The sequence below is a fragment of the Corapipo altera genome, unplaced genomic scaffold (assembly GCF_003945725.1).
Source record: "Corapipo altera isolate COAL_440 unplaced genomic scaffold, ASM394572v1 24b, whole genome shotgun sequence".
NCBI classification, from domain to species: Eukaryota; Metazoa; Chordata; class Aves; order Passeriformes; family Pipridae; genus Corapipo; species Corapipo altera.
Window position 1 is genome coordinate 13,706,051 of NW_020884888.1, and position 26,164 is coordinate 13,732,214.

Sequence of the window (26,164 nt, forward strand, 5' to 3'; positions counted from 1 at the left end):
ATTGAAGGAGCTGGACTTTGAGGGTAACAGGAAACAGCCTGCCCATAATTTTCAAGTAGAAATGAAAAGATCAGATCTTCTGCTCTTAAAATTATTACCATAGTGCCAAGTATCATTCTCTATTTTGTGTCAGAGAAACAGAAAAACAACTCCAAACACCTAGAAAAATATTTGAAAATGCCATGTGTCAGGGGAAAACCTGTTACTGTTTCCAGGTGCCTGAAAACTGAAGGAGAAAAACATAATTTTTATCATTCTTCCACAACTACTCTGTGATCTCTTTAGCTAATAGAGATACAGAGTTCTTAGAACATCTAAGATAAGAAACTGCAGCATTTTGTTAGTTATTGTAAACCCTCTAAAAATGTTAGCTTCCACTCCTCAAAGAAAAAAAAAGAAAAGGAAAAGAAAAAAAAAGAAAAGAAAAGATAAATGAAAAACCATATCTTCTGAGATCATGAGAAATATGAACTTGTTAAGTGGAAGGTGACCATATTTGTTCATATTTTTTTGGATTCCATTTCTTTTCATTTCTGTAAAATTTTACCTTTCTCATCAATGTGAGTAAAGGAAGATCTCAACAGACCTTCCTGTTGCTTTTACTACACTGCAGTTCTTCTACACAGACGTAAGCCACCTTGATTCCTATTGAATTAAAAATAAAAACCAGTGGTAACTGACAACTTCACAGCCTGTCTCCAGATCAAGGCATTTTGAAACAGTGATGAAAATTTTAGCAGGAGAAACCAGGAATTACTAAGAAAATTGATTTTATATTCTCTGAAAAGATTTTTAATCTCTCTAAGCTTATAGGTGTTTTTATCGTTTAATACTTAGGTCAGAGATATATGATGGGAGAGGCATGTACTGATGAGGTTCCTCATGCCACAAACAATTTAATATGAATGAATGAAAATATATGGAAAGTAAAATGCTATTAAATCAGTAATTTTCAAATCTGGATGTAAAAGCTATTTTCCTTGTACATGAACTTAAAAAGAGAAGGAAATTATAAGTTGTTAGTCTTCCAATAGAGCCAAAACCTTGGTTATTTCTTCCCTGTGCTTTCTAATATCCAGCTGAGGAGGATAAGTTAGCACACACTTTGTCAGGGACACTCCCCCACCCCCCCACTCCACTCTTGACTCAGAAATAAAAAGGATCATAACCTGAAAAAGAGTCTTTGAAATCAAGGTACACATGTCCTTCAGTTTACTGCTACTGTATGAGTCATTGCCTTCTTGCAGCTGATGCAATTTCATCTGACAACTATCTTCTAACTGAGGCATAGAAGGGGGTTTTTGGCTATCATTGAGTTGAATTGGGCACAGTCTGGTGGGCTTCAGTCACGAGTAGAATACTCTTTGTGAAATAAAGGGCTCAGAGACTTTGAAGTCTACGTAGTTGGAACATCACTTCTTACCTTTTCAGAGCTGAAAGTATTCGTTGTACATTTCTTTGGCAAAAGAACAAGTTGAGAGTCAGACCTAGGAAAAAAGACATTTGGCATTGGGTGATAAAATGCACATTAGAGGAATTAAAAAAATGCAGAACTGAAGGTACGGCCCTCAGTGCATTTGCTTCTAGAGATCATGGCTGAAGAAATAGCTCCTCTGTAGATTTGGTAGTAATGAAGGACAGCGTGGTGGTGTCATAGGCTCTGTAGAAGAGAAAAGACTCACTCCTAAGTCCGCATCCAGCCACAGGGCAAGACAAGGCATGTGCTGGCAGTAGGTTGTGCTGCTGGTGTGCCTTACAAGCTCTTATGCTGAGCTGTTGCTATTAGAGGGCTCCATCTAAGCAAATAGGCTGGCAAGCTGAAGAGAGTGGAGAGTTCAGTGGAGAGTTCTGAGTGGAGGTTAAATGCTGTTGAGATTTCGTGTTCCCAGACTATACACAGATGGATTTAAGGATGCTCTAAAGGTGTGTTGCTGAAGGAGGACAGCTAGTGCTCCACATAGTCAGTTATGAAACAGAAAGAAGTGCCAAGAAAAAATAAATCTAGGCAAAATATTTACCATTTAGCAATTTAATTGTGGTATATTTAATCATTAATCAAATCCAGAAATGCCAATCTTCTGATTTTGCCTCAGTCTCCTGAAGAACTACTTGATTTATCCATGAATGTGGCCTGTGAGTGACTGCTAAATGGACAAGAAAAATGACTGTTACTCTTTATGGGGTGGGAATGTCATGGTTTTTGCTCAGTGTCATGTATGTAATTGGGCTGCACAGCTGAAAATTTACGTTAAGAATATCATACATTGCTAGTAACAAACCACCAAATTCATAATAGGATATTTAGTTACACCAGCCTGTACTATCTTCTTTTTAAAAGTAGAAATACCTCTTCATCCTAGCTTTTTATTCTAATTATTCCTATTTACTGCCAACCACCCAATCTTTATCCAATGGTTGAGGAGTTTCTTTCTCTATCGTGCTCTTTATGAAATAGAAAAGTTGCACAAATATTAATGGAATCTTCTTTGCAATATTTCTTCAAAATAAGTGTGATTCTCTGTTCTCATCTCTTAGGAAATTCCATTGCTTTGGAGTTGGGCACCACAGAAAGGAAGAAAATTGTGTTTACGAATCACCTCTATACTATTTTAATGGACAGGTCTCTCTAAGCAACGAAATCCCATTTCTACCAAAGGCTTTCATTTACCGTACAGGAATCTCTGCAGTTGTTGGTGTACCATTGTTTATACCTTTGGTAGAAACACACTTCAGACCTGAGCTTGCCAACCTGTTTGCTTAGATAGAGCTCTCTAATAGCGTGAGGTCAGCCCTTACAGTTTGTGTGGCCTAATGCCATACTGAGCCGATGGGAAGTATCCTCCTGGATACTTGGAAATCTTGGAAAGCAACACAGACTGCTCATGGATGTGCAGGCCCATTCATTAATTCCTAATTTTTTCAAGACATGAATAATATGGCTGCAGATAAATGCTTGGCTGCATGAAAATGCTAGTCCAAAACAGCTGTGACGTTTGGCCAACACTATATACAAGAAGATATAGTCTTCTTGTGAACACTAAAAGCTGTCACAAACTGAGGTGAAACCAGTCAGGTAGACAATATTTTTCTGTATTTCTGTATCCTTTTATACAGAAGGTAAAAGGTAAAGGTATTCATTTGCAAATCTTCAGCTGGAGAAATTTGAAAGCTTTTGTGATGAATTTTAGTTTCCAACTGTATATTGAAAATTCCCTTTAAGCCAGCTATCCTTTTTTTAATTTTTTTTTTTTTCTCCAGGGGCCTGGAGCATCATTCAAAGGTCCCTTCGTGTGTTCAGATACTGTTCTCATTAGTGAGCTGCTATCAACAAAAATGCCATCTTACAGTCAAGCAGTGTCTTGACATATCCAAAGACTCTGTTGCAATTCAGCTGTTGTGGAGCAGAGAGATGTGTCAAGCTCACCAGAAACAGCTCTGAAAAACTTCCATCAGATGTATTTGACACATGCTGCTTTTTTTGTAGCATGTTTCTTTTCAGCAAAAGCTGTTCTTCTGTTAAAAAAACTGTGGTTTAAATGTCTACCATTTCTTTCATAGGTATAGGTCCCTAAATTAAAAAGTAGATTGTTTGAATTCTTGGACTTCTGACTTTATAATAGCTGTTTTACAGTTTATCCCAATATTCTCCAATTTTATGAAGTGGAAGAACTGTTTCTGGATTGTTTGGCTGAAACTGTTTTGTAAAGTGTATATATTGTATTAATGATTTAGCAGTTTTTACAAAGGCAGATGGTATCTAGAAATTCCAAGTACTTGAATATAAATTTGAAATTGCTCCTCTCTCTTTTTTCCCCCAGATATTTAATTCTATCATCTCCAAATTCAATGGTATGTTAATGTTCAATCCCTCCCTATGTTTCTTTATTATTTAGATGAATGGAATGTATTCATTAGAAGATGAGATTCCTAGATTCAAACACAGAGGCAGAAGATGCCTTCCTGCCTTTATTGCATGGAGCTAGACGCTCAGCTGAGTTAAACAGGGTGGTCACAGCTCTGTAGCGTGGTGATACTACTGTGTCCCACCTGGATATTCCAAATATGATTTTCACCTTTCCCGAATACACTGATACCCGTTACAGCTGCAGTGGTTGATTAATCCTTATTGATCCAATTGAGATAATACAAGAGAGAAATTTAAAATGGGAATGCACACTTCAAAACCCACAAACCTGCTTTTCAAACACATTCTTCAGGATCTTTAAAAGTTGAATGTAAAAAACCAGTGAGCTACCAGAGGAAAAAAGGTCCTTCTGAACAGATTGATTCCATGTCACAGTGTGTGTTTTCTCAAACAAAAAAACTGGACTGAGCCTCTTTCAAATTAACATTGTGGATGAGCCCATTCCCTAAATACAGCACTAAATTAATGTGAGGCTATTCAGTAGGACTTGCAAGCCAGTAGCAGCAGTGCTCTTGATTTAGCCAAGTGCTAGTCTGATCTTTCAAAACTGTGATTCTGACTTTTGTTAAAATAGAACACTTTTCACAGGGTGATGCTAAACCTTCAGGAAGGAGCCATTCCTTAATGGTAAGCCTGAGGCATGCTGAATTTCCTCTCCAGTGGCTTTGTGCAGCCTACTAGTTTCTTTATTACTTAAATAGACACAACTGTAGGTTGATGGTTTTTATAGTAAGAGTTCTTGCTTGCTAACCAGCCATGAATATTTCAGAGCTGACAGTGTAGGTGTAAGTCACAAGAGCATAACCCTGTTTGCTCTTGACCAAAGCACATTTACATAAAAAACAGAAGTCTTACTGAAATACAGATCACATGTTCTGCTGGTAATTTAAAATGTGATCATAGTCATCAGTGTTTCTAAATGTTATAAAAGATAAAAAATATGGGAATGAAATTTATGGTGTTTGGTCACGGTGCATTACTTTAAAATTGCATACTTTGTTTGAAGGTAGTGTTTTCACCTAGAATTAAACATCTTCAGGATTCAGAGAGTGTGAATTTATCAAGGTTGTGTTTAAAAAATTAGTTATTAGTGGCTCTTTATTTTCTTGTTTGTTTTTTTTTTTTCTTTTCTTTTATGGATACCCACTTTTCAGGGCAATTTGTGGAGCACTAGTAATAAGCCACACATAGGTGGGAAAGAGTGAAAGACAAGCCTGAATCCAAGGAGTAACAGTTATAAAAATCCATTTATTTTTTTTACCTCCAGCAGGGTCATCTGTGATATTCCACAGCAGCTGCATTGCATTGAGCTGTGGGATTATAGGATTGCAACCTTTTAGAATCACGAGACTTGACACTAATCCACACATACCAAAATCCACTTTAGATCCCTGAGTGAAAAACAGACACCTCCCATCAATTCACCACAGAGGAATATATTGCCCAAAAATCTTGTTTTCTAATGAAAAGCAGGAGAGCCTTTTCATATTTCTGCACAAAAAACTCCTTTCACTTTGTTAGAGCTCACGAAAGAACAAGAATGGGCATAACTGAGTGGAAAACCAGCCTAGGTAAAACCAGATGCATATCGTTGACGAAGGACGCTCTTTCACTGTAGAAAGCAAACAATAAGGGCTTTCAAGAACCTGAATACTCTGACATCCAAAGAACCATTGTCCCTTGCACTAGTTTATGATAATCTGAAGAGGAAAGATAATGAAATTCCGTCAGTGGGATCTTTGTTTGATAGAAGTAAAATAGTAACACCTGGTCCAGGTGGAGAACCTCTTTCACACCTTGCAGTAATATTTCAACATACATTTCTATCTGAATGTCAGGATTTGCCTTGCATTTCTGTGAACAACAACGACTGGTTGGTGTTACTGTGTTGTCACGCTTGGTTGAAAAGAGGATTCTGGCTGTTGCTATGTGGTAGCACTTCTAGACTGAAGTATGTAAGGTGAATCTTATGGGAGAAATACTCTCACCTGAGAATCATTTCTCATTCTGCTGTTCAAGGGCATCTGGTCTTTTTCCACCTTTGTTTTCACTGGGGAAGAAAGTTTACCACATTTTCTTGGTCCATTTAAGTCAATTTCAGGATCAATAAGCTTATTATTACAAGATCCACGATCAAGAGAAAGGATTATTATTAGAGGTGTTATAGAAAAGGTAGCAATGAGGTTCAAGAAGCAGAGTACAGGGTTGGTTGAGAAGAAGACACAATGAGGGTGTTATGTATACACTGATGTCATTATGAAGTTTAATGTGAAATGGCAGTCTAAGATGGGGGCTGGGCCTTTATTGCTCTTACCGCTTTGTTAGATCTAAAGGTGAGGAAATAGGATGGTACTTTTATGTGTGGCATTTTAGAATCATAGAATCATGGGTTGGAAGGGACTTTAAAGCTCATCTGGTTACAACCCATTATGCAGCACTGTGTGTAGCATGCAGGCAGTTCCCCATCCCTGGTGTCCCAAAAAGGGTGTGCAGTTGCTCTTCTTGGTGAGTATAGGGCCTCTGAAAGGAAGAGATTTCATCCTGATGGGTATTTTTCTTCATCACAATGATTTCCTACTGAGGAAAGAGACGATTTTTTTGGTTTAGGTTTTTTTTTGTTTGTTGGTTTGGTTTTTTACTCTTTTTTTTGATGTTGTTTGTTGGTTGGGTTTGGGTTTTTTGTTTGCTGGTTTTTTTTGGTTTTTTTTTCCCAGTGGCAGATTAGCTACTGATGGACAGATCTCTTCCTGGGTTCTTTCTTTACAAGATTTTGATTTCACAACCAAAAGGCTCAGAGAAACAGAAGCAAAATGAATTTACAGAAGTTGGAGGAAAAGAAACTTCTTGGGAAGGTCTCTCCTAATACAACAGTGGGAGCTCACTGCCACAAGAGGATGCTTGCAAGCTCATCACTGGTCATTCCAGAGAATTTCACAGTGAAAATGTCTTGAGTCCTTTAAAATATTCTTTGCAGAAGACACAGATTAAATACAATTATAAGTTCTGACAGAGTGGAAGGTTGTACATTCATCTTTTGCCCAGTGTCAAATTGAAATTTATCTTTACAAAGATTTTGTGAATCATTACTTTTGAAGAGGTCTCCTGAAAAAACCTATGTATTCAAACACTCTATTTAGCCTCTTGCAACCAATCTAAGCTTTGGCCTGCTGGTGTTTGACAGAACATAACAAAAATGAAAATGCACCTATTAAAAGAGGAGTTAAATCATATGCTTTAAAGTCAAAGGGAGCTCTTTTTGACAGAGTTATGTCAGTGCACAAAATGCATTTCATATGGCTTCTAATATGCTATGCTACAGCGTGAATGGGCTACAAAATATATTTTTGAAATGTTGCAAACTCTTCTTTTCATATTAAATGTGTGTGAATATATATATATATATATTTAGAGATCCGGAGAGAAATTATCAGTAGAGTCTGTCAGGAACAGGACTTATAGTTCACATCTAAACTGGTTTCCCTTAAGGTCTTTTATGGTGAGTGAGTGCACTGCATACAGGTCACATCAGATTTGGGTTACGCTGTTAGATAATCTGCCTTTGACTATCATTTTGTTTACCTCTTAGGGGTTTTGTCTTTCTGAAAATAAAATAAACAAAATGCTTCAATGATATAAATGATAGGAAGACTACAATTGCAACAACAGATTTTAATGAAAATGAAAAATTTTCAAAAATGTTTTACATATAAGTATTTCCAACAAAGGTGTAGTTTGAGCTTCATTACAAACACACTTTTTTCCAGTGGTTCCCAAACCTGTTGCAGCTTTGAGCAGCAAATGGCCAAAGCAGCAGGTGCTCCCAGCCTCAGATGTCCACAGGAGGAAGCAGTCAGCACTTTGCTGCTTTGAATTTATCACTACCTGTTCCAAGTAAAGCATAATAATGTGCTGTTCATTTAAGGATCCAGAAATACATCATCCTTGTTCACAGAATGGTTTCCAGCCATTGGAAGTCTTTATGAGCATTGCATAACAAGCCAGTGAAAGAAAAAGAAATGAAATCAAAATCTGCTCCCCATTTGCTGGGGCAGGATCCTGATGTTGGTGGGAGTCTGTTGCATTGCCTCCCAAACCCTCTGCGGTTAATTGGTTGCTAATGTTTAAAGCACCTTAAAGTATAGACATGGGATTTGTGGTAAAAATGCCTCCAGGGTTTAGATCAGGATCCCCTCATTAAAGTTCTGAACATAGAATCATAGAATCAGAGAACGGTTTGGTGTGGAAGAGACCGTAAAGATCATCTAGTTCCAAACCCCTGCCATGGGCAGGGATGCCACCCAGGTTGCTCAGGGTCCCATGCAACCTGGCCTTGAACACTTGCAAGGATGAGGCATTCACAAATTCTCTGGACAATCTGCTCCAGTGCCCCACCAGCCTCACAGTAGATAACTTGCATTCTTTTCTGAAGCCAGACCTCTCACTTTTTTAATGCAGAGTGACCTGTGTTTAGCACAGATACTAAAGTACGGATAGCAAAGAGAACTGTATAAATGTGGCTGCCATGTATCGTGTGTTACCACTGTCAACATTATCAAAATTTAGCACAAACATTTGACAGTATTAACACTGATTACTACATGCAGTACAAACAGGTAAGCTAGGATTAGTAAAGGCTGCATTATTTATGAGGAATCATCACTATTTATTAGTTGTAACCAACATGACAGTTTAAATAAAATGAAAATAAGAAATTTAACCTGGTAAAATTTGTGTTACTTCCCCTACCATCTTCCCACACTATTTTCTGTCCTTTATAGCCAGGCATCCCCCAAACAGAACATAGAACCCTTTCCCAAAAATGGAATTCTGGGCTGATTTGTCATGATATTGAATCCTAAGATAATTTCCTTTTAGCGACTTCTGCTATGACCAGAGATCTCACATACATTGGAAAGCTTTATTTTGGACTGATTGCACTACATGAGATATCACTCTGAGGGAAAATGATCCCAGATTCCACTCTTTCCATATATACTTCTTGATTCTGTATATTGCTTGATTGCACAACCATCTCTGCCACTAGCAAAGGAACTTCTCCAATCTGTTGGAACTTCAGACTGATGAGTACATTCCTAATATAGTCTCTACTGCTCTCACTGCAAAATAATATAATATTTTAACAAAATTGGTCCTGAGCATGAATGTGCATGCCTGCTAACATCCTGAACAATTTGTTTTTAAATATGTTTTAATGGAACCACATTAAATTTCCTAACTCAAGCACCTTAGCTTTAAAATAGGCCTGAGTTAGTTGTAGCTGCAACTAGCTCTTGTTCACATGTTCAGGAACTCCGTTCAAGCTGAGGTGCAGAGAGGAAAGAGCAATAGAAGATTTTTCATGTGACAACATAGATCCAGTTGTTTCAAGGAGTGTCACCGAGGTCAGCTTAACTCATAGGAAAACAGCTGGCAGTGCAGCCAGCCTCCTGCCACTCAGTTGGCACAGTGTCCCTTGGCTCATATTTTTTTACAGGGTTGTTTCCACTGTTAGATGTAATCCTGAGTGTCCTCTGCTTCTGTCCTGCTTCTGCCATGAAAAGGATTGTTGAGCAGATATGATACAGTGAGGAGTAAAGTGGCCCTTTTCTCCGGTGATGGGGAGAAGAGGTCTTGCAAGCATTGGCCATCGGTCAGGTTATACAGTCAAAAAATATCTTCTGCATTTCATCAGCCCTCCAGCCCTTTGTACATGGTGTGATTTGGTGAAGCTGTGTGAGGGAGGAGAGGTTGCAGCAGATGCTGAGAAAAAGAGTGTGAGAGAGAAGACACCCTCCATGGCTCCTGGAGCATCTGGGGAGAGGGGCAGGATGAGGTGCAGGGCTCCTGAGTGCCCAGGTGTTGTCTTACCTGGACTTTGCCTCATGGGAAGATGAGAATTCCCTGCAGGAGCAAGGAGAAAAAAAGTATCACTACTTTTGGTGTAATGGTCCAGTTTTCCTTCTATCAGGCTTCCCACAGATTGAAAATTATCTGACTCTTCAGTTGTCCTCTCGCCCCAACTTTGATCAAGGGAGCTGTGCCAAGAGGCAACTAGATGGCTGTTGATGGGAGATGTAGGGCAGTGTAGGAGCTGGGCACGTATTCCATCCTCTTGTGGAACAGTGTACGACCCTTAAATCCCCATCAGTTCCAGGGTTTTAGATTTCCTATTTGCTTTTATTATGTGTCTTGATATTAAAAAAAATAGAAAGGAGGGCTAATACCTTGTAAGTACCAGTATTGCCATATGATAAAAAAGAATATAATTTCCTATATTTCCCACCAACTGACTACACAGCATGTGTTTATTTGTCTTGTGCATCCCTTATGGCTCTCGGAATTTACTTCCCAAGATTTGTGCCAGCTGCTTATATCACCAGTGATGCTGAAACCAAATCAGACAACGTACACTTCAGTAAATAAGGAAAGTCACACTATTTCCTGTTGTCTGGTTTATTACACAAGGCACTAGTTTTCTTCGTTGTGTAATGCAAGCTTTTGAGGCATAGGAAAACAAACTTTCCTGGGACTATTTTTAGAGGTGATCATAGAGATTTGGATTAGAATAGATAAAGTAAGGATTACTGCAGAGATGATACATATACTAAGCTATACCTTTACTTGAAGACATGTGACCAGACTGATTCAAGAGGTGTTTACAAAATAAGTGAATTTGAACCTATCCAAAAAAATGGAGGGGAAGAATGGTGGGTCATCATCTGTGTGTCTATAGACTAGCCTGTGCTTTTATGTAATGGAGTGCAGTTCATGATGAGAAATGAATCAGTGAGTGATCATAATGCTGCAAAGCAAAGGCAGCAATTTTACACCTTCAGTATTCAGGCACTGGAAGGGGCAGTGCCATTTGAGCTTGCTTTTGGATACAGGATTGTGCTTCTGGCTATTATGTTCCTCTGCAGAGCAGGCAGTGAGTTTAGCACGCTGATATTTCATCTCTGCTTGAATACCCTTCTGTATTTCTCGGATCACTTTCCCTGACAAAATTAGATTCTCCTCCCTTACCCACTCCAGGCATGTGGGGTTTTGTCTAAGCAACAGTAGCACAAAATTTATTTAAATTCCCAGTTCTTTTTTTGTCACTTTCCCAACACAAATTTGTATGTGACTAAGCTGTTGTAGCCCTTTCTCTAAAAGGTCAGCCTAAATTATTTTATGCAGATAATATTAACGTTTATGTGCTTGATGGATTTCTGTAGCACATCAACACCACTACTCATGGAAATGATGACCTGAATAATTACCTCATTCCAGTCACTGTTGAACTAATCAACCTAAGCCAAATATAATACAAGCTCAATCCACTTATGAAAGTTTCTCAGATTGCCATATGCAATCTGGAGAGTTTTGTGCATGACACACAAATTAGTATATAGATGGTAGTGGTGCTCAGTGCTAAATTTTGCTCTTAGCACAATGTAAATTTAGAATCTCTGTTAAGAGAATTTTAGAGTTTCTAGTGGACATCAGAATTTCCCTCAAATGACTTTGGGAGATTTATTTTTAAATAGTTTACCTTATTTTAATTTATTTTTTTTTTTTTGCTTTGTATATAAGTTATGTTATAGTGAGTGATACCTATATATAGTTCTAATAGTGAGTTTTGTACAAAACATATGAATTATTTTTTTAATGAATCAACAAGAAAAAGTTTAAACACAACTTTTTACTCCTTTATCTTTTTTATTCTTCCATTTAATTATATTTTTTGTCTAATATGTTTTTAACTTAGACATAATTTTCATAGTTGTCCTTGCATGTGATTATGGATTACAATGAATCATTATCTGACTTAATTCAATTACATGTGGTTTTAATCATTGCTGGTAAACCAACCTCGCAGAATAGTCATTAATGCTTACAGATGCATGCAAAGGAAACTGGGCAGTTGATTTATCAAGATTCTTATGAAGGGCAGTGGGTAATATCAATTTAGTCTTTTGCCAGACTCATTTTTTTCTGGGATAATAGGCAAAAAACTATAATAAGCTGTTTTCATTCTCAGCATTTTGGTGGAAAATAAGTTGCCTGAAGAGATTTTTTTAAAAGCTAAATTAATTGCATGTTGTATGTGATTTGCTTGCTGTTCAGCTTGAGTTCAATACTGATCCTCTAATATTTCTTGTGATTTCTATTATCTGTAATGATCTAGTGGACAAATAGCCTTACATCTGTAATTTTGTCATAATATCTTAATTATAAAATTATCTCCTGAGATATCCATGACTTCACTTAGGCATGTTCTGTCATCACAGCTGAGCAAAGCAGAGTTTATTTTCATAATGGGAGCACTATTCCAGTCTTACATGAAATCAAAGACACACGAAGAATTATCAGTTTAAACAGAATCAAAAGTTTCACTGCTCAAGGAAGGTGTTGCATCATCTGATTAACTTCATGTAGTCCCATGCCTGAAATGTTCATTTATGTGCTCTGGGATGAAAATAAGAAAATTAGTTATAAAAATAAATAATTTTTCCCAGACTGTTTTGGCATGTATTCCAAATAAAGTATCCTTAATTTTACTCTGTCACTTCAAAACAAAGGGGGATCTTTCAAAACTATGCTAAATATATAAAAATCAGGTATGTCATATATTATAGAAAAACTGTGGGAAAACTCTGTGAAATGCCAAATATTTCACAGAGGAAAGAGAGAGTTCTCAACACCTGGGAGTATTGTGGTTTCTACTTGGAAAAAAAAAGTTACTGAGCTGATTTTCAACCACCCCTTATGTGGAAAAAAAGACAGCAAATGTTAATGTAGTTGATGTGATGGCTGACTCATGCTTTCTTGTTTGTCACAGAGAGTCTGTATGAGATATTTGAAAAACGAAATAGGATTTGTTGCAAATCTTGTTTTATATTTAAGGTCTCTTCTGCACAGAGGACTAAAACAGATTTTTATGCCTATTCTCTTTCATTGCTCTGGGAGCAACTCTGGCCACTGATGGGGAGAGAGCAAGTCCTTGAAAAACAGGGATACTGTGCTTGCATGCTGTGACATATGTACAGTTGTACCATTGAATAATTGATTATTATTATTATATTAATGGGAATAGTTTGAGTTTTTATTATGATTTAAAATAAGTGGTGGCTGTGGATATATGAAAGGGAAGAGAGCAGAAAGATTGCTGTTGAAGGACGCTGTTGAAGTCTGAGGGAAAGGACATACTTTTAAGAATCACCAATTTTCCTTTTTCCTAAAGGTTTCACTGTAGTGAGTATTTCTGAAAATGGATCTTACTGACAAAAATAATAGTAAAACTCAATTTGAAAAATACATTTTTTCCCCATGTACACTGACCACTTCATAATTGCACCATGACCCTTCATATGAGAAGCAGAATAATCAATGCCTTGGTAGAAAATTAATGTCATCTCTTTTCTGAGAGTAATCAGATTGCTCAGGTTTGGTATTTTCTAACTAAAACTAATTTATTTTTATCTTTTTAAAAAACATTACGTGTACAGCTGTATTTTCCTCCAGACTGCTGTGATACAGACTACTGCTTTACTGATTGCTTCGAAAGGCAGTTTGTTGAAAGCAATTTTGTATCACTTATATTTAATAATTGGGACTGTTGAAGGAGTTTTTAATATATTATGGTATTTATTGGTGTATGAACTTAAAGATTCCAGACTAATAACTCACATTGTTATTGACTGATTGTACATCCTGGATGATCTGCTTGTGCTACCTTTCAGCAAGCAGAATACAGACAGGGTCAGAAGTGGACACAAAGAGAAAAAAAAAAAAAGATGAAAGAAAAAGCAACTTGGTACCACAAATCATTATAGTATCATTGAACGAGGATTTGGGAAATAACCATCAAATCTAGGAGTTTATTGCAACTTTCATTCTAAAGCTGTAGCCTCTTGAAGCCCATTTCAGTATCTGACACATTTGAAAGTGTTATGCAAAGGAAAGCAGTCCCTCAGCAAGCAGGCTGTCTCACCCTACGGAACATGTAATGGGTGAGGGCAAGAAGGGAGCACTCACTGCAGCTTTACAGCCATGGACAGTGCTGGTAACCATATGGTAGAGAAGGGATTTGTTTTTATGTCCTCATGTGATTGCTTGTTTTTCTTCTCAACCAGGGATGGCTGGGCACACACTCCACTGAATGTCAGATTCTCACACTCTTATCTGACCCACTTCAGACCTGTATAACCATCCTTCAAGAATGATTTTTCATGCTACTGCATCATATAATCCCTCAGGAAGCTCCTACTCTCTGTTGTCTTTCTTTATCCTTAAGCAAGCAGTCTTTGATAGCATCTTTGCAAAATAAACTTCAGAAAATGTTGATACCTTAATAATCCTTCTGGTTTGTAAACCCAGAATGGTGAATGAGTTTGATGGATTTTGAGATAATTCGTGACTCATATCTGCTGAAATCAGAATGCCAGTGTTGGATGCATTAGATCCTATCTGATGGACATACCCACTAAAAGTAGGACAAAAGTCCCAAAACACTGTAATGCAAAAATCTCTCACAAAAAAGACCTAATTAATTATTATTGTTTTACAAAATTTTACTGTATTTTCATAATCTTTTAATTTTACTCATTTACAGTTTGCATTTCTTTTACAGAGAGATCAAAAAAAAGAACTTTTTTTTTTTAAGCATCTGATAAATATTTTTAGAAGACAAATTTTTTCAGTGAAAATACACTGTAAAAATATCATCTAGATACTGGGTGAAACAGTTTTTATCCATTAGAGATGATATTCTTACAACGTTTTTGGAACAACCACGCTCTTAAAAAATGTCTTTTTTTTCAGTGAACAATAGAACCTCACTTCTTATTGTCAAGAGTTTCAGGTCTCAAAGTTATTGTAGACTTAGTTTTCTGCTATTGTTAGTAACTGGCATTTTACTGAATGACTGGGCAGTGTTTTAAATCTGCAGAGCTTTTGGAGTTGTAAAGGACTATGTCCTCAATGTTGGGTGAAAAATGAAATTATTAAAGAAACTAAAATAATGCTGAAGTTCTTACCAAGTGGACACTGACACATTTTTTTAAAAGCTAAAAGCTATTACATTGTAGTAAAACTGGGATTAATCAGAACAATCCCACCAAGAAAGTAGATACATCTGAGTGAAAAATTATATATATATATGTGAAAAAAATTACTTTTAGAAGAATCCTCTGTACAATTTCAATAGAAGGCTTTGAAGCATTATAGACTCTTCTCAAGGAAAGAGAGATGTTCTTTATAAAGCAGTGGTGGGTGTTGCTTCATGATAAGGACAAGGGAGAATTGAGAATAAAAGAAAACAGAGTAATTATTTTATTGAAAGATGTAATTGAGAAATAACCTACACAGCCTCTGAACAGCCTAAAGAGTTGGCAAGGAAGCTGTTTGCCACCTAAGCCAACAGAACTATCCAGAAAATAGTGGAGCAGGACACTGAAATATTAACTAAATAGTTATAATGATAATAAATCAGAAGGCACAGTTTTGATGAATGTCTCTGTCTCAGTAGTGTCCATGGGGAAAAGAAATAAAGAGAATGTGTAGGTAAGACCTGCTTAGCAAGTGATGGAGGAGTCAGGGTGGTCCATTCTGTTTTCATAACCAGGTCCTCCTTCTTGCTAGTCTTTTGCGGTTATGAACTTGTGACATATCTGTGTGAGTGCATTTCAGGCAAGCAGGGTTACCAGAGTTTGGGATTTGTGTTTCTACTCTTCTCTTTTTGGTAGTCAGATACTGATGCTGAGCTCAAGAAAACTGAGTTATGTGTTGGCAGTGAAGAGGGAGCACAGGGAGCATTAATTTATCTGCACCTACCCTCCTCTAAACCCATCAGCCCTATGCAGTAATGCTGCCCAAGTAATACCGAGGACCAGAGACAATGGTGTTCATCCTAGTGGTCAAGTGAGCAGCCAGGATTAAGTACTGTAGTTCCATTTAATTAATGACAAGTGTATTTTGCTGTATTTTAGGGAAATTGTCAGTTTTACCCCTGTGGAATGAAATATTATCTGGGTACCAAGCAGAGTTACAAGGTTTACCTCCTGTCTTGGTTTGCTCCTGGAAGTTTTACAGATTCCAACCGTCATAAAGCACACTAAACAGTACCTCTAAAAGCAATTTAATTTTATTTATGGTTATATAAAAAAAGGAGATGCAGTTCTAATGGGAAACCTGAAGTACTTAAAGATAGCAACAGGCAGGATGAACACAACTCCTGCCTAACACTTCCCCTTCAGAGAAGAAGTAGCCGTTTTCCAGAGAATTAATATTCAGAGCAGGTCCAGTTCATCTTACCTGCTGGCTTCATTTTATTATACAATAAAAACAGATTTATTCTCATTTGGGTATAGAGTATATAGCCATATAAACATGAGCCATTTATAAGCAGTTACTTTGCATGTAGCATAATGTAATACCTACTCTCTTAGGTATTTCTGAGGAGTATCAAATGTTACTTGCCAAAGGGCAGAGATAAAAAGGAGTGTTTGAGATCTGAACATTGTGCCTGGAGCTAATCACTAGTTATGCTGATACCTTTTCAGTTCTTCAGTCTGGAAAAAAAATAAATGAAAAAGCAGACTAGTATGCTTCTTCACTGAACTTTTTTGAGTCTGGTAAACCTCATTCTCACTTTATATTTTACTTACAGAATGGTCTTATCATTGCCTGTTACCAAGGTTATGTGGATATTGTAATAGCCTTAGCACAATGCCCTCACCTTGATGTGAACTGGCAGGACAACGAAGGGAACACAGCTCTAATTACAGCTGCACAGGCAGGTAAGGCTCTCTGTATCACCTCTTACACTCAGGGTCTTGGGAGAAGTGTGTGTTTTGGCTACTTTTTTAGGATTGTTTTTCAAATTGCTGAAAGAAATTAAACTAAATAATCCTGGCCAAACCCACTCCCAAGTAAGTTTGTCATTGTTTTCTTTCAACTGATTAAACTATAGTAATATTTATCCAGTATATTAAGACAGCAAAAGTTATACATTTCTGGGTAGATGCCATTAATTATTTTAACTTAAAAAATAAAGAAAATCTTGTCCCAAGTGTGCAATATTATACTGCTTTGTTCTTTTAAGCTTATTTCTATGTTTGCTCTGGCAAACAACAAGTGAACACTGTGGACGTGTAATGTGCTGTATTATTGCTGATTATGTATTTTCTCCCATGCTTGTTACACCTACCTCGGTGAGTCTGTAGTAATTCCTGACTGTAGGAAAATGTATCATCGTTAACAAATACCTTATCTGCTAAGACATTCTTCATCCACTGCATAGTTAAAAGCAAGAAATCCTCAACAAGATTTAGTGTTTGCCAGTGATCCTCTTATAACAGACTGATATTGACATCAATCATGTTAATCCTGATGCAAACTGGAGTGAGAGCAGGTTTAGCCCCAGGTTTTCTTTTATACCTCCCAGCATGGTAATATTCAGTGAACCAGTGTATCAGATCACTTAAATGCAACAGAAACTACCAAGAGAGCTGCTAGTTTCAAGTGTACAGTTAAAAACCCTCAGTTGATTATTTCTGTTAAAACTGAAAGGCTGCACTTTAATCTTTAAGGGAAGCTTTAGTTTTCTCTTACAAGTGTTAACAAAGTGCCAAAGCATGTAAATCAGGAAAAATTTTGCCAAGGATGCCATCATCACTTTGTAGTCTAAAAGCTTTTCCAAGTGCTGCCTAGCTCTGCATCCCAGATTTCCTTTGCATCCCTCAAGCACGCTCCTCAAAGGCAGTGACTTACAGGGAAACGTACACCTAGCCTTTACCATGTCACTGCAAGATGGGTCTTGAATCTGGAAGAAACAATTGTGACCACAGTAGTCACATTCATAGCAAAGTCATGAGTTATGGTAGCTTTCCAAAGAAAGTGGAGAAGTCTCCAAAACTCTAATCTACTTTTATTTATCCACCCTAATATAAATTTGGACTACAAAAGATTTAACACTCATTCCTTCCTGACCTTTATAACTCATGATAATGAGCTCAGAATTAATCCAGTGGACTGACATTCACTTGACACTCTCTGCCAGTACTTGCTATTGATCCCCAAAGCAATTGGAAATGACTGTAGTCAGCAGAAGCTTATACAAACCCCCAGCAACTTGGATGTTTTCCCCTGCCTGTGATAATCCTGAGCTACAGTGTTAACACTAGTTATTTAATTAATTATCACAAGATGCTGTAGTGTTAATAGAGATTACTGCGAGGTTAACATTGCAATCAGAGGAGCTACAGTGCAATGGATGCTGCTTAATTATTGCTGAATGTTAAGTAGTAATGCTGAGCAGTGTATTATAAAGATCTGGAAGCAAAGCTTATACAAGCTTGCCTTTAGAGGAGAATTTATTTGTGTGGGTTTTTTTTTTTTTTAACTTTAGGCCATGGAAATATAACATTTTTTGCAAAATAAATTATTCTGAGATCACTGTTATTTATACCGAAAGTATGGGTTTTCCTCTGGAAAGTCTAATAGCAAATCCACAATATTTCAGTTAATTGTAAGGTAATATCAGAATGTTTCAGAAAGTGCTGCTATTTTGTTATGATCCACTGGCCAAGTGAGCCATCATGTATGTCAAGACCCCAAAGAGGAGCTGGATGGGAAAAAAGCTGCAGTCCAGAGGAATTGTTCCTTATGTTGCAGAGGCTGCATTTGTATTATGAGGTACAGATGCCAAGGGAGATGACAGAGAGGCCTATTTACTTGTGCTAGTGGAGTTTAAAATCCACACTTGCTTATGCTATTTAATGACTACCCCGATGCAATGCTCAAATCTGAGTCTCAGAAGATAAGTGAATTCAGTTTCTCATATTGCTTTTGATAATTTGAGATTTTCTCATTCTTCAAAAAAAGTATCTAAAGCTGAAGTATTTGCATGAGCTGTCCTGAGAAAGAGAGCTTGGATAGATCAGTGAAAAGAGGTACTTTCTTAACAAGCTTACTGGTATTCAAAAATAACTGCAAAGTGTCCTGCTTTGTGTGTAAATTTCAGGTTTGAAAATTGGTCTGTTCATTTGGTTTCTCAATATTTCTTATTTCTTATATCCCTTTTCAAAGACAGCTTGCCTTCCAAAACTGTAAATTCGTTGCAGCCTACAGCAGGTGGTGCCCAGAAATGAATGGTGATGCTGTTGAAGCAGAAGCAAAATCATTAAACATCATTACGAGGACAATGCAGAAAAAAGCACAGGGATTGATGCAAACAAGAGATTGAAATAACAAGTGCAAAGAAAGGGAGGAAGGAGAGTGATTTAAAAAAGAGAAGGGAGAAGGAGGAAAATTACTTTTTTTTTTTTTTTTGTCAGTTCTGTTCCTGATGGGGACATAGCTACACCAGTGTAAGGTAATTGGCATGCACTGGTGTTCAGACAGAGTCATATTTGCTTACAGAGTATAGATATTTTATGTTACAGGGACCAGTTTGGGGCAAGGCTGTAGAGCTGGGAACACAAAATTGGAAGTTATCCCAGCTTTCATTCATTAAGAAAGACATGAGAACATGAACACCTAAAACACCCAGAGGATAAAGCATGCTGAGTGTCTTTTGTTCCATCCATTCACCACCTACAAACCAAACAAAAGTGTTTTGGAGGTACAATTCAAAATAGCAGTGTTATTTGACAAAGCATCTTCCTTACTATGCAGCTTATCCTTCTGCCTGTTTTACAAAGATTATTAGGCAATATTGTCATCATTACAGGCATTTCCTTTGTGGCAGCAATTAAGTGAATTAAGCTATTACAGACATCTGTGCTGATCTCTAAGTATGGCTCCCAGGGAGAAGAAGTGTACCTTTAGCATGCCAGTTCTGGTAGAAGATAGATCTGGCATGCAAACAGCAAAAGTCTGATTTGAATTCAGTATCCCAAAACTGGCTGAGGCCAGGCTTGTTTATTTTAGAGCTACATACGCCTTTCATAGCAGACTTTACATCACAGAAGACTCACCTGGTTTATGATTTAGGTACACACTGCTAGTGCATCCAGACACAGGAGAACCAAAGCAAACTTCATGGCCTTAAATCAAAAGCGTATGACAGGGATTGAACAAAAACTTGGCAGCTCTGAGTTTTGCTTTGAATTTTAGATCTGTTTGAACTAGAAATCTGAAGCAAACCTCAGAGGATAGAAGATCTTGCAGAACAAAATTGAAGAGGTTCTAAGGAATCCCTGAGACATGAAACTTCTGAGAATCTCAAACTCCTTAACTTTCTTAGTTATTTTATTGTTGGTATTTTTTTCTGTCTCATTTAAGGCCATCTGTAGTCCCCTGGAGAGTTTAGGCTGAGCAAGGTCTTTCAGGATTAACTCTTAGCATCACCCCAGATTTGCAAAACATCTCTTACTGCAATTATACTTTTGACAAAGGGAAGAAAATCATTAGTGATGTAATAACTGCTGAAAAATCCTCCACTTTATTATTTCTCCTTGTTTCAGTTTGTCTCTGGTTTCTGTGGTCAAAAAGCAGTATTTCAACTGTTCCAAAGCCTTCATGAAGACACATGCTCTACATCAGCGAAACAGAGAGTGTCGTGCAAAACAATTTGGGCACAAAGACTCTCCCAGTAGTAACCAATACCCTGTTAGGATTTGATCTTATTCCATAAAGTCAGTGGAGCTGAAGTCTCTGTATTGAGTAAGCAGGACCAGGTCACTTGATCTTGCCCTGAATCCAGTTTCACTTTTGCTTTGTTCTTCTTGTTGTGGTTTGCTGAATCTTTATATTTTATTCTCATCAGACTGCACAAGGTACTGGGAGTTCTTTATTTGGTTTTCTCAGACTCTGGAGTTTGTCTGCACTATCTCTACATATGCTCAGGTTTCAGGAGAGTCTCCAGTTATGCAGAAAGGTAGCGGAGCATAAAAAATTATAGGAGAAAAAGAGTAACATCTGCAAAACATCTTAAATTAATCAGTAAAGATTTTCTTAACTTGTTTTTCAAAGTGAGTGCAGGACTGTGTTGCTACAAAGTGACTGCTGATTAAATTTGGACCAGATGTGACACTATAGATTTTTTAAATTGTCCTATATAAATTATAATCTGCTTCAGTACCATTTCTAGATGAATTTGAATGTCATGCATCACAGACTGCAGAGTGATATGAGAGAATATTCTTACAGCCCCTAGTAATTAAATTGTGATTGTTGCAGCTGCCTGACAGACTGCATTATTTTATAAAGCATCAAAGCATCATAAAATGATTGACAAGTGAAGGGGAAACTGTTTTAAATGAGTCATAATGGCACTCGCTATTTGCCTGAGAGTCCAATTATAAAGACTTGATGTCTTAATTGATCTTCCAACCATTTAGCCAGAGATGTCTTCAAGTCCTCAGTAGGCCCTTGCTGATACCAGTTATCCTGGCATACAAGGCATGAGAATTTTTTTACTACCAAAACTGAACATCATTTTCCTCTTACCGGTGAGTAGACAAGTGGTTTTACACTGTCAGATGGAAAAATAAAAATGTGGGATCCTGCACAAAATAGTCTTTTCTCTCATATCAGGCCTGACATGTTTTTTAAGTATTATTGGCTGAAACAACTATACGTAATCATCACTTTTTAATGAAACACCATGATTGTAAGGCTCAGTTTTACCAGGGAAGGGAAAAAGGTGAACCTTTGCAGTCAGTTACCCATGGTGATGGGCCATCCTTCCTTAAGATGTAGGGATTCCCTTTGCATTGCTACTCACTGAGTCAAGAAACTGGGGCCCCTTGCAACCTCAGAGTGAACCATCTCTGGCCTTCAGTTATTCCCTTACCTTAAACTGACTTTTCAGAAAGGAGAACAACTTGAGAGAAGTTGTTTCACCTTCTATCCCAACACTCTGGTCACAAGTCAGTGCCACTTAAGGCTGATTGCAACCGTCAGGCCAAAGGCTGATAACTGCAATGACTGGAAGAGTACACAAAGAAAACAGATCTTATTAATTATCTGCATTTTGTAGTTATCAAACCCACAGGAGTAATTTTTGATTTAACCTTGAGAGAGTACCTTCATTCTGTGATGTATTTTCTCTGCTTTTTCATTTCTTTAAAGGGCACATAACCATTACAAACTATTTGTTGAACTATTTTCCTGGGCTTGATATTGAGAAGAGGAATGCATTTGGATTCACAGCACTGATGAAATCTGCAATGCAGGGCCGAACGGAATGCGTGAAGGCCTTGATGATGGCAGGTATGCAAAGTGCTTTGCTGCTTCTTTGTCTTCATCTAACTAAATACTAGACAGTCATACACAAACACCAAGAAGAAAACTGGCTCTTGAGATGTTTGCTCTGTGAGCTGTGGTGCAGCCTTCCCTGGAAATGGGTGCAGCTTTTAAATAAGTCATAGACAAGGTGGTGAAGGCACCTGCTGCAGGTTCAGGGGCACTCAGTTTGCCTGTAGAATCTCATCCAGGAGTTCTCCAAGAGCTGTCAGGGTGAGATTCATTGTCTCCAGGAGAGTTTTGGGAGCAGAAGCATCAAAATTTGTAGAAAAGGAGTTAATGAAATTCATTATACAGCTAGGGAAGATATGCAGGTCTTTTGCTACCTGCATGATGGTAGTGGGACCACAGCCAGACCTCCACTTCTGCCTCCAGCTGGGGCAGGGACTGGAGAGCTCTGGAGGCTCAGGCTCCCATCAGGAGAGTTGGGTGTAGGAGCCATATCCCACAGGGAACACTGGTGGGAAATTTGGTAATGTGGATTTTCTTCTAATGCCTCTACAGTTCTGAATTTGGTCTCCAGGTTTATGGGCAACAGGGCACAAGCAGGTCTGTCTTTGCTGCAAGGAGGGAGTCATGGCACAGGGAATTAGCAGGTCCATCTCTTGCCAGCTGTCTCTCTTCACATCTGAGAACAGGAATTATGTTTCTTGCTATTAGCTATTGTCTGCAGTTGAATTTCCAGCTGTATTGCACTGCGAGTTGAAGGGGTCCTGGAGAAGAGACTCAGAAGGCCCCTGGAGGGGTAACAGCCTCTACAAGAGTCATCCTAGCATAGAGCATCATTCAGCCACAATGTTGTATGGTATTTTAACATTGAGTAATTTGTATATAAATCATTATATACTAATTAAATAGCTAGCTTATATTAGTATATATTCTTGTATTTCAGTTGCAGATATTTGACACAAATTAGATATTATGGAAATTATAAAAAATGATATGTGAATATCATTACTGTCTAGCCCAAGAGTCCTACAAGTCCATTTCATTGAGAGAGATCTTGAATGAGTAGTTCATTTCAGTGATTTTGCTGTCATGGAAGTCTAACCGCTCATAATCAAAATATTTTAAGCCACAGGAATTTATCAAGCGTAGTGATATTACTATAATTCATTTAATACTATCCAGTTTCTAGACATAGATATGACACAGAAAATGTTCAGATGATGTGGTGACTGGCATGTCATTTTCTGCAAGGTTCTGTAGCCTCTTACACTGGAATAAGGGCTTTGGAATTAAATCATTAATTCTGGAGTTAAATTTTTATGAGAAAAAATTATGAAATGACTGCTAGAAACAGATGCACTTTCTGGACTAACACATTCTTTGTGCAGATGCTAGTCTGGAGTTTTCCAGTGCCCGTTATGAATCTTAAAAAGAAACTTCAATCCTAAGACTTTATGACTTGTCTAATTTGCCTTACAGTGTCATAGCCTTCTATTATTCCCACTACAGATGTGATGGAAGCTTGTTCTTTCTGTTTGGGTCACTAGAAGCTATTTCACGACCTTTCAGCTTTGTAGATAACTCAGTCCTTGTTATTCTGATTCTTGTACAGAAAGTACTGACATCAAAGTTCACTGTTGTGGTTGCTGCCTCTGGCATCTGAATAGCCACCTTCTTGTTTTCATGATTCAAAAGAAAACAGAATATCGCGGAGAACAAACCTTTAGCCATCCAGAAAATGGCTTTCTTGTCCTCTACCTTGAGTTTACCTACAGAAAGTTGTATCAGCCTGTTTGTGCATCAGAGACTGAGGATACCAAAGATCATCCACTGACTAAAGAGGTCTAGAGTTATGCTCTTGAGTTTCTACATTGCAATTTATATACATGTTTTGGTGAGTATTTTGCAGTTCCTCACTTTTTCAGCTCAAAATAAGGGACACAAAGGAAGTGTGGTAAATTGCCTGCACCCATTTTAATATCTGAGTACTTTCTAGCACTGCAGAGTCTGCTGAAATGGAAGGAGGAAGATGTTCATTCAGAATGGATTTAGAAGTTGTTTGGGACTTAAGGGATACTGAGTGACTGCTGACAATAAAGTGCTACTGTGCTGAAGAAGGTAAAAGGAACTGTTATTAAAAGATTTGGTGAAAAAATCGATTTCACAAATCAATCGGCAAAGTTCTGTTAAAACGTAAAAATGCATGGCAACATAAGAAGGAACACCCATAATCAGCTGTGGGTCAACTTGCATAGCTACAAAGCAGGTATGTGTGTTTAGAGAAGAGTTACAGCCAAGAGGTGTTTAAACCTACTGTTTGTTCAGTGGCTTGGGTAAGACCTCTATGGATGGCCAGCTACTTATAGCAAATGCAGGAGGTCAGTAAGGCAAAATAACTCACTTTCCCAGCTGGATTTGAAATCTGGATTGAATGCTGGATGTAGCACAGTCAGATGGGGAAAAAGGTAACAGCAATGTGTGACAGATGGTTGGAGCTGGATTGTTGAAGTGACTGCTCTTTCTGAAATTTGAGTTCCTGGAGGGTGGCCAAGGTCAATCACTACAAGATTAAGGCACTCTGAGACACTTGGACAAAATGTTGCTCTTTCAAAGTGAGTCTTTGGAACGTGTGAATTTGCTATTCGTGAGTGCACAGCGAGTAAGGGGGAACTCAGTCTCTCATCGGCAGTTTGTCACAGGCTGCTGCGCTGCCAGAACCGCGCCACTGCCAGCACTCATCAAGCAAGTCAGCCAGAAATGCTGGTTGTTATTCACGTGTCAAGCCCTGCTGTAATCTCCAGTGTAAATTCAGTGCTGCTTTAGTAAAGTTGTCAGAGTGGCCACAGATCTGGAGACTGAGTTTTAAATACTGCCTATAAAACAGGGTGGTAACAATACCTGAGCTTCCTCACTCCCCATTTTTAAACTCAGGATGTCAGTTTTGCATCTCAAGGGACATTCAACCTTCTTAATAAAACACGATATTGATATCCTAAAGGAGCATGTCTATTCAAACTAATTGTGCTGAAAAATGATCTTCAGGGCAACTTTTTACGAAAAGCAAGGCAAGGGGCAAGTGCAGTTTTCCTAAAAGAGAACTTGTAGGCTATGCTTACATTGAAATGACAATTAGTTCAATAAGACAGCTATCACATTTACAAAGGGACATGACTATTCATGCCTATTCCAGATAAGGCATTCCACTGAATGACAGTTTTGTTGAGGAATGTCTCCTGACTTGTACAGAAAATCAATACAACTATACTAAATCACACCTTAGAAGAGATTTTGTGATACGAGGTACAAAGTGAGCATTGATTTCTGTTGAAAGGTTGGGATTTCAATACTCCATAGTATTCTTTTCTGAGATAAACTTTCCAAAAGCCCTGGGGACTTATCTGTCAGGAGCAGGCTACTCCTCAAAGGGAGGTGAGCCAATGGTAACAGCATGGCCTCAGCATTAGCCTCATCAACAAAGGCACTCGAAGGAACAGAGCAGGGCTTGTGACAGGATCAGCCAATACTGCAGTGGTTGTTGGGCAGTCTAGGTGACAAGGGATAGCCTGTAGAGACAAGATAGTCCTGAGGTCAAACAAGAAATTAAGTCTGTGGATCAGGGTCCAAACCAGCAAGGCACATGGCCAGGCTTAGCTCAGTCAAGGAAAAGAGCTGAGTGCAGTTCCCAGGCAAAGGTGGGGAACCCCCAGTGAGCACTTTCCCACATTGCTCTTTTTTAACAACTCTGATCCAAGGTCTCCTGGATGCACCATATCAGAGCTGGAATTACTTTTTCTTGAAGATAATGGTAAACAGCTATCTATACCTCTTGCTTGTTTACAAGCTGAGAATTAAATTTTATATTTGAAAACAATTCCTTTAGCTTCTCTTCTTCCTGTATTAATTCCTTGCTTGTTACATGTACAACAAGGAAACAATTTCCACATAGTCTGCCTGGTCCCAGTCACCTCTAGTGGGAAGGAGGACAGATCCAGGTAAGTGTTAAGGAACTAGGGCAAGAGGCCACCTTGAGATGTGAGAGATTCAAGGGTAGGAACT

General features: G+C 38.0%; 1 protein-coding gene across 1 annotated transcript in view; it reads left to right on the top strand.

The window, feature by feature from the left end:
• Positions 1-26,164, top strand: part of ANKRD33B (ankyrin repeat domain 33B) — a 44,981-nt gene that overhangs the window by 13,057 nt on the left and 5,760 nt on the right. The window contains exons 2-3 of the mRNA XM_027644036.1: positions 16,578-16,707; positions 21,986-22,126. Of these exons, the coding sequence (XP_027499837.1) occupies positions 16,578-16,707; positions 21,986-22,126 (271 nt within the window). The remainder of the gene's footprint in view (positions 1-16,577; positions 16,708-21,985; positions 22,127-26,164) is intronic.